Source organism: Stigmatopora nigra, chromosome 23 (assembly GCF_051989575.1).
Source record: "Stigmatopora nigra isolate UIUO_SnigA chromosome 23, RoL_Snig_1.1, whole genome shotgun sequence".
NCBI classification, from domain to species: Eukaryota; Metazoa; Chordata; class Actinopteri; order Syngnathiformes; family Syngnathidae; genus Stigmatopora; species Stigmatopora nigra.
The window spans coordinates 3,096,152-3,108,482 of NC_135530.1; the positions used below are offsets into that span (position 1 = coordinate 3,096,152).

Sequence of the window (12,331 nt, forward strand, 5' to 3'; positions counted from 1 at the left end):
ATGTATGTATATATCATATATGTTTAAATTGTATTCTTGCTCAAGAGGACATCTCACTGCGATAGAGTTGTTTATTTTAGATATACTACGTGTAATGAAACGAGGGCGACGTCGGCAGGAATGCGAGTGAGTCATCTTGATTGAATACAGAATCTTTGGTCAGCCCATCGCCGAGGCTGTGTCATCATCGCCCCTAATTATTTTCGATTTTGGATGGAAAATCCTGCACAGCCAAGGTATATAACTCCCGAATATAACATATTTTACATTGCCATGATTTGAATTATGATCCATCGATCTGATTATTCCGAGAATGTTTCACGCTACTAACGGTTTCCGTAATCTATACATACGTTATAGAGTAGTGTTTAAGCTGCCAAACATTTCGCATTTGTACACAGCTAATGTAGCACAATGTTAACTGACGCAAATATCAACCTACAAAACACGTTATTTTTTAAAAGTCTTCTTGCAATAGAAGGCCAAGTTTTTATATAAGTGGGGAAGTCTTAAGCTTTACTAAGAATCCGTATATTGATGCATATTTTCTGACTAAAACTATGGGTTTCAGTTCCAAATCGGAAAATATTAACCACCATTATTATGTCCACAAATCACAAGCATACTTCTTGCATATCCCCCATTTGTCTTCTGGTAATAATAGTTTTGTGCAGGTATTGATACTGAAAATACTGTAGATGTTGGTAAAAATTTGACAGATGGGCCGGGTCAGCACAAGATATGATACATATAAAAAAGTGCATCCGTTACCAGTACATGTCCTTCTTTTCTTAAGACATCTCCAACAATAATGGACACCCCAGCATTGTCATTATAAAAAAAACGACTAGTGGGAGATGAGACGTCACCACACGACATCCCATCATGAGTATCCAGAGTCTGGGCGGAGCTCCCGGTGACTCGCCGGGCTCTAGCCTGATGGTCCGAACCAGCGCCGTCCGAAATCCTCTAACCCTAAAATCGGCGGGTCGGATCGGCTCCCTCTTTCAAAGCATGGTCCCGAGCGGCTATAGCAAACTCCAAGAGGAGCGTCTAGCCATGACGGATCCGGTCGACAAACCCGAAAACGGCTCCATCCAAAATGGCTACAGGCAAGAGACGCCTCACCTGGAAGGCCGGCGACTGCTGGACCGCGCCTCTCGCTCGTCCGGCGCTCTGTCGGAGGGCGGAGACGGAAACTACTCGGAACTGGAACCCATGCTCCCCGAGAGGAGGCTTTCTGGGAATGAGACGGAAGAAGATGAAGAGGAAGAGGAGCAAGCGGTTGTCCACATCCTGCCCAAAGAGTCGCCATTGGCTATGGCTTTGCAGATCCTTCTGCCCTTCCTATTGGCTGGTTTTGGAACTGTGTCAGCCGGTATGGTGTTGGATGTTGTGCAGGTAATGCTAATTGCAAATTAATAATAATTTTACAACGAATGGGGGTGTTTAGAATTGCTCCAAATGCAAAAACGACTTGGTGTTGTTCAGGGGTGTCAGACTCGGGTTGGTTCACAATTTTAGATATATCTAGATTTTTTTTTTTAATGGATTAAAAGAAACTGGATTAAAAGCCCTGAATATTCAGTTTTTTTATAGATCTAAAACAATGTTTATTTGAGCTTTTTTTAAATATATTTTTTAGATTTTACAAAATTATTTTTGAACTAAAAACTGAAAAAAATTGATAAAAAATGCTAATTATTGATTTAAAAGGGGAAAAATCAGGACATTTAGTATACATCTATACTATTCATATTAATTGGATCCCAAAACAGAAAATTGGCACTTTTTGTTTTTCTTTATTTTCAGAGGTTAGTCTTGTGTTGTAATATTTTCTCAGTTTTTCTGTTTATATTTTCCCTTTTAAAATCCATGTATGACATTGGTAACTAAAGCCAAAGTGATTTATAGAGTAGAAAAATGACACCATGATTAGATTTAAATAGCACAAATCATTTGACAACTAATGTGACCCAAAAAATCCTAGCTTTAACTTTTATTGTGTTTGCTTTGGGATTACGCTGGCTAAACTTCAAATTTCCTTCTCATCTACGTGGTTTGAGAGCTTTTTGATTTAACATGTCAACAAAAGATTAGACGGTCAACATGACCGTACGACGGCGTGTGCAAAAATGTCCCTTTTTTGAGATAAGCCAAGTGTAATCAATAGTCCTTGCTGTTTTGCTTACGCAGCACTGGGAGGCCTTCCAGTACATCACGGAGATCTTCATCCTGGTTCCCGCTTTGCTGGGCCTCAAGGGGAACTTGGAGATGACACTGGCCTCACGCTTATCCACAGCGGTGAGATAAACAAACAAACAAAGACACAAACAGTACACGTGTTTGAATAAATTATTTCAATTCACAGCAAGCGTTTGATATTTCAGTAGATTCTCTAGTGGAGCACTAATGTTAAATTTCTGTACCACTTATCATTTACACCAAGGGTGTCAAAGAGGTGGCCCGGGGGCCAAATCTGGCCCACCGCATCATTTTGTGTGGCCCGAGAAAGTAAATCATGAGTCCCGACTTTTTTGTTTTAGTATCAAATTAAAAGAAGAGTATAGATGTATATTAAATTTCTTGATTTTCCCCCTTTTAAATCAATAATTGACATTTTTTAATCATTTTTTTCAGTTTTTAGTTCAAAAATAATTTTGTAAAATCTGATAATATATTTTAAAAAAGCTAAAATAAACATTGTTTTAGCTCCATAAAAAAACTGAATATTCAGTGCTTTCAATCCAGTTCTTTTAATCCATTTATTAAAAAAAAAATCTAAATATTATATCTAAAATGTCTGGCCCACGTCAAATCAAGTTGACGTTAAAGCGGCCTGCAAACCAACCCGAGTCTGCCACTCCTGCTTTAGCGTCAACACCTAACAAGTCGGCATGAGAATTCCACCCTTGTTTGCTTTGGCACCCCCGCACGCCCGCCTGCCCCTGTCCCCCTCGCGCACAAGCCTCACATTCACAGCAGAGTGGATTTACCATATTTTCTGGCATAAACGTTGTATTTGTCGCCCAAAAAGATGACTAAATCCAGGGTACGGCTTATATGCCCACAAATTAGACCTGAAATTCACAAAACGGCAAGTTGACAAAAAAGAAATGCCATAACCCAAGAAAATTGCTAATTGTAAACATTGTGTCAGCTAAATTACAGTGCTAGAAAATGGCCTTATTGGGAGAAGAAAACAAGTCTATGCTACCCATCTGCAATTATGGAACTCTAAAAGGAGGACAAAAGGAAGTCATTACTCATTTTATGGCCTTTTTTTTTAGAAGCGTGCTACTCAACGTGGTTAACCGCAGGACGTGAAGTACAGACTTAAAAAAAGGATTTGTTTAAACAATGACAAAAGCAATAGACAGGCAAACATTCCCTGTGGGCAAAAGATCGAAACATAAACTCAAACACGCTCATATTTGCTTTTTTTGTGTGTTTGTCTATCTCAGGTGAACGTGGGCAAGATGGATTCTCCAATAGAGAAGTGGAATTTAATAATAGGCAATCTGGCACTCAAGCAGGTACTTTTTGATTGATTTGATAAGGAATGGCACATATTTATGAAGATATATAAACATTGGCATGGTTCAGATGGCAGAATTTTACCAATAACATTGAATAAAAATTTAACTTGTGTATAAATGTGAAATTACTTGGTAAAAAATCCAAATTATATGAAGTAATTTTTTTTATAAATAAAACCATCCCAGCTTATAGTTAAAACTATTAAACATTTTATATCAAGTAATACTAAAAGATATATTCAATATTATTTTTTTCTGAAAATGCAGAGCACAAAACATCAATTACAAAAACTAGACATCAAGTTTAACTCATCACCCCAAAAATAGAACAAAAATCGGATTCCAATTATTGTTATACATTTCAATTGATAATATAGCAAATGTAATACCTTAACTTTTATTCATACAATGTTTTTAATCACAGTTGCATGGTAGTAACAAAATAAGTACGTAAACACAAAACTAAACGTTCAAAAATAAATTCTTGCATCATATTTAAGACTTTAATATGCGCCTTATAGTCCTGAAAATACGGTAATACCTAACTACTACGAGGTGATTAAACACACACACAGCCAAAACACCGGTTGGCTGCATCAGCTACTTTAAAAGCAATGGAATTTTCTTTTAGGTGCAGGCTACTGTCGTGGGCTTTTTGGCAGCCGTGGCGGCAGTGGTTCTCGGTTGGATTCCGGAGGGCAAGTTCCAGATGAGCCACGCCGTGCTGTTGTGCTCCAGCAGCGTCGCCACGGCCTTCATCGCCTCCATGCTGCAAGGTATGCGGACGGAGGGTGCCGTAGAGTCGTATTTTTTTACAAAAAGCCTTACTACACATGGTCGTTTTTTTTTAAGGAAAAAGGCCTTACTATACATGGTCATATTTTATTTTTTTAAAAAGCCTTACTATATACTATGTCAATTTTTAAAAAAAAACTTAAAAGTTAGTTACTGTTCTATATGCAGAAAAAATGGATTAAAAATTACAATTATTGATTTAAAACGAGGAAAATCTGAAAATGTAATATACATCTATACTCTTCATTTTAATTTGATCCTAAAACAAAAAAACTCATGATTTACTTTTTTGGGCCGCACAAAATGATGCGACGGGCCAGATTTGGCCCCCGGGCCACCACTTTGACACCCGTGTTCTACCACTTCTTTTCCCCTTCAGGCTTCATCATGGTCGGCGTGATCGTGGGCTCCAAAAAGACCGGCATCAACCCGGACAATGTGGCCACGCCTATCGCCGCCAGCTTCGGTGACCTCATCACTTTGGCCATCCTGGCGTGGATCAGCCAGGGCCTTTACAAGTGCCTGGGTGGGGAAACACTCTTGTGTTTTTAATTCAAAAAATTTTTTTTTTAAATTAAAAAAAGCTCAAATAAACATTGTTTTAGATCTATAAAAGACGGAATATTCAGAGCTTTTAATCCAGTTCTTTTAATCCATTAATAAAAAAGAAAAATCTAAATATTATGGTCCGGCCAACATGAAATCGAGTTGACATTAAAGCGGCCCACGAACTAACCAGAGTCTGACACCATGACATAAAAAAATGACCCAGAAAACATATTTAACTTTGTTTGTGAGAATGAAAAGTCTATCATTGTGATCTGTTCTTCTGCCAGATCCATACCCGTACGTTTCCTCACTGGTGTGTGCCTTCTTCATGTGCCTGACACCCCTGTGGATGATGGTCTCGTCCAAGCACCCGGCCAGCCGCACGCTACTCTACTCTGGGTGGGAGCCAGTCATCACGGCCATGGTTATCAGCAGGTAAGGAAAAAAAACTTACAGGTCGCCATCCGCTCGGAGTTTCTCTTGCTTTCGTCATTTTTGATGCAAAATTGGGGTTTGTCAGGAATTGTTGGGGTCGTCCAGTCAATGTTTTGAATAAGGACAAAACCAAATGGGACCTAAAAATCATCAAAAAAACCCTACAAATTGTCTTTTTTTAAAAATGTAATGTTTTCTTTGTTTTTTAAACCACTACAAACTTCTTTTGAATTGTCTTTTTCATATAATCAACTAAAAATGTTCTATTTTTTTTCCAATTGTAACATTTTCTTTTTTTAATCCACTAAAATGTTTATTTGTCACGTTTTCCTTGTTGTTTAGGGCACTAAATCTTTTTTATTTTTATTTATGGGGAATTGCAATGGTTTCTTTGTTATTTAATTGAACTCTCAATAATATCATGACTTGTAAATAATGCCATTTTTTTTGCCCTCCACAGCATCGGTGGGCTGATCCTGGACAAAACCGTGTCGGATCCCAATCTGGCTGGAATCGTGGTGTACACCCCCGTCATCAACGGTGAGTCCCACCCGAACCCGGGACTTCATTCGCGAGTTAAAAAAAGCAAAAACGTAATCCGTTGGTCGAAAGCTTGTCGTCTCACCTTCAAATATGATAATGGACTGGTGCAATTTCCTTCCTTTCCGGCGTCGAGCCAAGCCAGCACTTTTTTATGCAAACAGCACCGGTGCAACGCGTTCTAATCAGCGTGGGTTGAAGAAGGTCAAAGCCGAAAAAAAATGGGATCAACACAATGACAAGCGCCTTGCTTTTAAACCACAGGTGTCAAAGTGGCGGCCCGGGGGCCCAAATGTGGCCCGCCGCCTGATTTTGATTTACAAAATCCAAGTGGCTTATATTTATTTGAAACATAACAGATTGAATTAGTATGCCTTTCTTCATATGTGTAAATAGAAAAATTAGCTGAGAAAATTAGCTTGCTGACTTTTACAATTTGAGATTTTCAATGGCTACTTAGAACATTACAATCACTTTTTCATATCACCATACACATTCTATTCTATTATTCATTTGGAATTTCTAATAAGTTACCAAACCTTGTTGTGCGCAGGTATCGGCGGTAACTTGGTGGCCATCCAATCCAGCCGCATCTCCACCTTCCTGCACTTCCACTGCGCCCCTGGGGAGGTCCCCGACGAGCCCAAGGGTTGCTACTTCCCCTGTCGCACCTTCTTCGGAACCGGTTCGTGCCGCCCCGCCCACACCCACCCAACCAATTTCTTTATTAAGTGCCTTTTATTTACTTTTTTGTACCCAGGTGCCAATCATCGGTCCGCTCAAGTTCTCCTCCTACTGGTTATCCCCGGACATCTCATCTTCCTTTACACCATTCACCTGATGAAGAGTGGACACACCACATTGACGCCAATCTTCACCTCGGTTTATTTGGCAGCTGCTCTCCTGCAGGTGAGCCTCCATTTTTGTTTTTTTTCACTACACAACGTCTTTTCATATTATCTCCCCCCAAAGTTATTACACAGAAGGGATTGTGTGTCGTGCTACCGCAAGTTTAGAGTCCTGACGGATCTGTGCTTGTGTTTGCAAAATTTGGATCAAGAAGAAATACATGTCTGACTGCCTTTTTGAATGTATTTTTATTTTTTTTTAGGTTCTGCTGCTGCTGTGTATCGCCGACTGGATGGTGCATTCAATGTGGCGCAGCGGCAAAGATCCGGATAGCTTTTCCATCCCATACTTGACGGCGTTGGGTGACCTACTGGGAACGGCGCTACTGGCGCTTAGCTTCCACTTCTTGTGGCTCATCGGGGACCAGGATAGCGATGTGGGCGATTAACGCCGGGTGACGTACTTGCTCTATTCAGTATTTAGCACTTTTTTATTGTTTTTTTGTTTTGTTTTTGTTTTGTTTTTGCACCACACCAAAAGCACTTGTTGCTATCGACAGCTACTATCCGTTACTTATCAGTTTGTTTTTTTTATTTGGGTCGTTGTGGTTAATGTGAAGATGCCAGTGGAGATTTTCCCAACTTTAGACTTTAAAATGGCATGTAAGAGGGAAGTTAAACACCAGCAAAAAAAAGTCTTTGTCCACTGTGTGGATGAGGCTCGTCATTTGTCAATGGTACTTTAACCAAAGCGCCGTTCATTTCTACACTTTAGTTTGTTGGGGGTGTACTGGTGGACAAAAACTGGAAGGAGTTTTCAGTTCCAGTTATTTGCGTGAAGAGCCACTGCTTGACAAATGGCGACATTTTTTTTGTTCCATTTCATTTCAAATCCCATGTCACATTTGGCCACCATGCAATGCAAGGCCAGGGGAGCACTTGTATGGATGCCATTTAAATGGCTTTGTAATAAATATATTTCCTATATCCTATGGAAATGGTTCTTTTCCTCAAGTTGGAGCTGGTGGGTAAGGAGGTTCTCAGTTGTGTAATCGTCTTGACCTCCGAGGGAGTGTGGCGCATGCCTGCTAAGTATTATCTCCACAAAGCACAAGTCAAAACAATGGTAAATACTACTATTTTCTCCAAATGCATATTTCACACGTCTAGATACATCAAAACATTTGTCTTGAATTTATTACAATAACCTAGCCCTCCCCAAAAACACAACATAGTATAGTAAGGCTTTTTTCTTAGAAAACGACATAGTATAGTAAGGCTTTTTTTGTTAAAAAACGACATAGTATAGTAAGGCTTTTTTATTCAAGAAAACGACATAGTATAGTAAGGCTTTTTTATTCAAGAAAACGACATAGTATAGTAAGGCTTTTTTTGTTAAAAAAACGACATAGTATAGTAAGGCTTTTTTTCGTTAAAAAACGACATAGTATAGTAAGGCTTTTTTTGTTAAAAAACGACATAGTATAGTAAGGCTTTTTTTGTTAAAAAACGACATAGTATAGTAAGGCTTTTTTATTCAAGAAAACGACATAGTATAGTAAGCCTTTTTTCTCTTCAAAAACGACATAGTATAGTAAGGCTTTTTTATTCAAGAAAACGACATAGTATAGTAAGGCTTTTTTATTCAAGAAAATGACATAGTATAGTAAGGCTTTTTTATTCAAGAAAACAACATAGTATAGTAAGGCTTTTTTATTCAAGAAAACGACATAGTATAGTAAGGCTTTTTCTCTTCAAAAATTACATAGTATAGTTAGGCTTTTTTCCCCAAAAAAGTGTTAAAGCCCAAGCAAAAATCAGTTCCCCCCCACCTCCCACACACACACTGACTGATGTACGTTATTATAAAAACAATTATATTTTGTGTGTCTCTTTAATAGGCGTGGCCGAGGTCAGAGTTCCAATCATGACGTCAAACCAAAATGGCGAATGACACAGCACGGGTCCGCCCAGCAGAGCTGCTCAGAATTTACAAATTGCCGAAGAAAGCTCGACAAACTTCTCACGGGACGATGCAGCACGGTTGGTACGTTGTCATTTGGGGATTTCGAAGCCCCAGTTCTAATCTTAAGAGTGATCTTTTGATTGTAGCATGATCCGTTGGCGTGATTTGGCCCCACGTATGTTCAGACAGCTCAAATGTTTGCTAACACATTGGTAGCGGCTATTATTTAGACAGTGGCTCTGCAGCCTTAGTTTCTTACTATTTACCCCACACAGATTTCTTACCAGTCAAATAGTCCCACGGGCTATTTAGCTGGTAACCGGTCAAATAGCTTATATGGCCCCATATGGCTATTTAGCCGGTAAGAATTGTGTGGGGTAGATGGTAAAGAATCTACGGCTACGGAGCCACTGCCTAAATAATAATCATTAAATCTCTATTCACCTAATGTTAAAATCTATCAATTGACAATAACACCAAATTGCAATATGTATAGTAAGGCGTTTTCCCCTGAAAAAACGACATAGTATAGTAAGGCTTTTTTTCTTCTAAAAAAAACGACATAGTATAGTAAGGCTTTATTTTATCCACAAAAACGACATAGTATATTAAGGCTTTTTTTCCTCCTGAAAAAACGACATAGTATAGTAAGGCTTTTTTCACCCCCAGAAACGACATAGTATAGTAAGGCTTTTTTTTTTACCCCCAGAAACGACATAGTATAGTAAAGCTTTTTTCTCCTGAAAAAAAACGACATAGTATAGTAAGGCTTTATTTTATCCGCAAAAACGACATAGTATAGTAAGGCTTTTTTTCTCCTGAAAAAACGACATAGTATAGTAAGGCTTTTTTTATTCTAAAAAAACGACATAGTATAGTAAGGCTTTATTTTATTCTAAAAAAACGACATAGTATAGTACGGCTTTTTTTTTTACCCCCAAAAACGACATAGTATAGTAAGGCTTTATTTTATCCACAAAAATGACATAGTATAGTAAGGCTTTTTTTACCCCCAGAAACGACATAGTATAGTAAGGCTTTTTTCTCCTTGAAAAAATGACATAGTATGGTAAGGCTGAAAAATTTCTATAAGATTGGTTGAAAGGTTTAGAAAATCCTCAATTCACTCAATGTTATATAGTAGGTTACTGGCTAAGGAGCCATTGCATTAACCAATTGCTCTTTGTTTAAAAAGAAATATTTCCATTTTGTGTTCCAGTCCCTCAACGAGCAGACTGCTGGGAACCATCAAGAATGTGGCCAAAACGACCTGAAAAGAGCAGCTTGTTGACGCCATAACAAAGTGAGTCAATTTTAAAATAGTTCTGATTTTCTCTATCTGTGTAATATTTAAATGTCAGTATTAAGGCTTTGTGCAATTGGCTAATTTTTCATCATGATACATTCAAATTTTGTAGTGGAACCTTCTAGATGTGGTATTGAGAAAATATTAGTAGCAAGTATTCAACCATAGTGCAGGGTCATTTTTGACTCATTTAAACATAGTAATACTACATTTTTTAAGAATGAATAGATATAAAATGATTGACTGACAAATTCAAGACATGTAGTCTTCTAGTTTTATTATTTCAAAATAAAAGATTTCCCTGGTTTTTAACTTAACTCATTTTTCAGAATTCCACCAAAGGGGGACCAGGCTCAGGCACCCCCATGTTTCTTGGTGCTGGGTAGTAGGGCAGAACCAATCTATGAAGTTTTTCAAAATAAAAGGTAAGACCTTCCCATTGTTTTTTTTATTTAACTTTGTGTATTGACCCCTTTTTTTGTCTTTCAGAATTCCAGCTAAGGGGACCTGGTTTCTGCCTATGAACAGATAGCCTCAGACAGGCCCATGTTTCTTGGTCCTGGAGGTCAGGGGAGAACCAGTCTATGAAGTTTTTCAAAATAAAAGGTAAGACCTTCCCATTGTTTTTTTTATTTAACTTTGTGTATTGACCCCTTTTTTTGTCTTTCAGAATTCCAGCTAAGGGGACCTGCCTATGAACAGATAGCCTCATGTTTCTTGGTGCTGGAGGTCAGGGGAGAACCAGTCTATGAAGTTTTTCAAAATAAAAGGTGAGCCCTTCTCATTGGTTTTTTAACTAACTGTGTACTAACCCCCCCCCTTTTTCAGTTTTCCAGAATTCCACCAGGGGGTGGAGAAGATTCGATTTTTTACGATGCTGGAACACCAACGGGAACCAGTCTATGAAGTTTTTCAAAATAAAAGGTGAGCCCTTCTCATTGTTTTTTTAACTAACTGTGCTAACCCCCCCCCTTTTTCAATTTTCGAATCTTCTCCACCAGAGGGTGGAGAAGATTCGATTTTTTACGATGCTGTAACACCAGCGGGAACCTATCTACAAACTTTTTCAAAATAAAAGCTGACATCCTGTTTTCCAGATTTCCTGCTGGTGACTAGAGGAATTACTTCATCATATTCAAGTTTTTCAAAATAAAAGATCTTGCAAAGTATATTTGTCTTTTTATTAATAGAAAAACTTTAACTGTTGTACATGGTAGTTGAAGTGTTGATTGGTGTAGTTACTCTTTTCTCCACCTGCAGACAAAGAAGAAAAAGTACACTTAGAATAATTAGAGGATAAAAAACACTTAGAAAAAAAATAAGGGAATAAACACTTAGAAAAAAAATAAGGGAATAAACACTTAGAAAAAAAATAAGGGAATAAACACTTAGAAAAAAAATAAGGGAATAAACACTTAGAAGAAAAAAAACAACTGGGGGAATAAACACTTAGAAGAAAAGAGATAGAAAAACTGGGGAAACACTTAGAAGAAAAATTGGGGATATAAACACTTAGAATAAAAATCAAAGAAAGAATAGACTGAAGAAAAATTGGGGGACATAAACACTTAGAAGAAAAGAGATAGAAAAACTGGGGGAATAAATACCTGGAAGAAGAAAAGAGATAGAAAAATTGGGGAAACACTTAGAAGAAAAGAGATAGAAAAACTGGGGGAATAAATACCTGGAAGAAAAACTGGGGAAACACTTAGAATAAAAATCAAAGAAAGAATAGACTGAAGAAAAATTGGGGATATAAACACTTAGAAGAAAAGAGATAGAAAAATTGGGGAAACACTTAGAATAAAAATGGAAGAAAAATTGGGGATATGAACACTTAGATGAAAAGAGATAGAAAAACTGGGGGAATAAATACCTGGGAGAAGAAAAGAGATAGAAAAATAGGGGAAACACTTAGAAGAAATATTGGGGATATAAACACTTAGAAGAAAAATCAAAGAAAGAATAGACTGAAGAAAAATTAATGAATAAACACAGAAGAAAAGAGAAAAACTGGGGGAATAAATGGAAGAAAAAATAAAAGTGTTTAAAGTTATACATGTGTTGGTCTTTATCTAACAAAAAATGCAAGTCCCAATAAGAGTTACAAACAATTTATTTACAAGTAAACATTTGAACTTCAGCATACTTAGCAGTTGATGTGGACACATCCTTCACCTGCAGATTAAGAAAACATTTGTAGATTAACATAAAACAAGAGAATAACACAAAATAAAGTATGTGCAATTTTAACAACACTTTTACACAGTTAAATATATAATTGTGTTGTACATAAAACTGATCACAGAAATAGTAACAATGTTCAAAAAACCTTTAGTACCAGCCTTGTGGA

At 37.5% G+C, this 12,331-nt stretch overlaps 1 protein-coding gene and 1 long non-coding RNA gene across 4 annotated transcripts; both read left to right on the forward strand.

Moving 5' to 3' along the window:
- The first annotated feature begins 60 nt into the window (after positions 1 to 60).
- On the forward strand, positions 61 to 7,693 carry slc41a2b (solute carrier family 41 member 2b). 2 transcript variants are annotated; one of them, XM_077709632.1, is made up of 11 exons: positions 80 to 236; positions 797 to 1,401; positions 2,197 to 2,304; positions 3,465 to 3,536; positions 4,171 to 4,315; positions 4,714 to 4,860; positions 5,171 to 5,318; positions 5,779 to 5,858; positions 6,412 to 6,543; positions 6,619 to 6,767; positions 6,970 to 7,693. In XM_077709632.1, exons 2-11 carry the CDS (start codon positions 886 to 888, stop codon positions 7,153 to 7,155), a joined length of 1,683 nt encoding a protein of 560 aa, XP_077565758.1. In that variant the 5' UTR covers positions 80 to 236; positions 797 to 885; the 3' UTR covers positions 7,156 to 7,693. The 2 variants fall into 2 exon arrangements, with proteins under 2 accessions (XP_077565757.1, XP_077565758.1); XM_077709631.1 differs by having other exon boundaries at positions 61 to 236; positions 6,412 to 6,767.
- Positions 7,694 to 8,548: 855 nt separating this feature from the next.
- On the forward strand, positions 8,549 to 11,147 carry LOC144181256 (uncharacterized). 2 transcript variants are annotated; one of them, XR_013324634.1, is made up of 6 exons: positions 8,549 to 8,753; positions 9,892 to 9,975; positions 10,308 to 10,403; positions 10,468 to 10,584; positions 10,807 to 10,902; positions 10,980 to 11,147. It is a non-coding gene; the product is annotated as an uncharacterized LOC144181256 (long non-coding RNA). The 2 variants fall into 2 exon arrangements; XR_013324635.1 differs by having other exon boundaries at positions 11,076 to 11,147.
- The last annotated feature ends 1,184 nt before the right edge of the window (positions 11,148 to 12,331 follow it).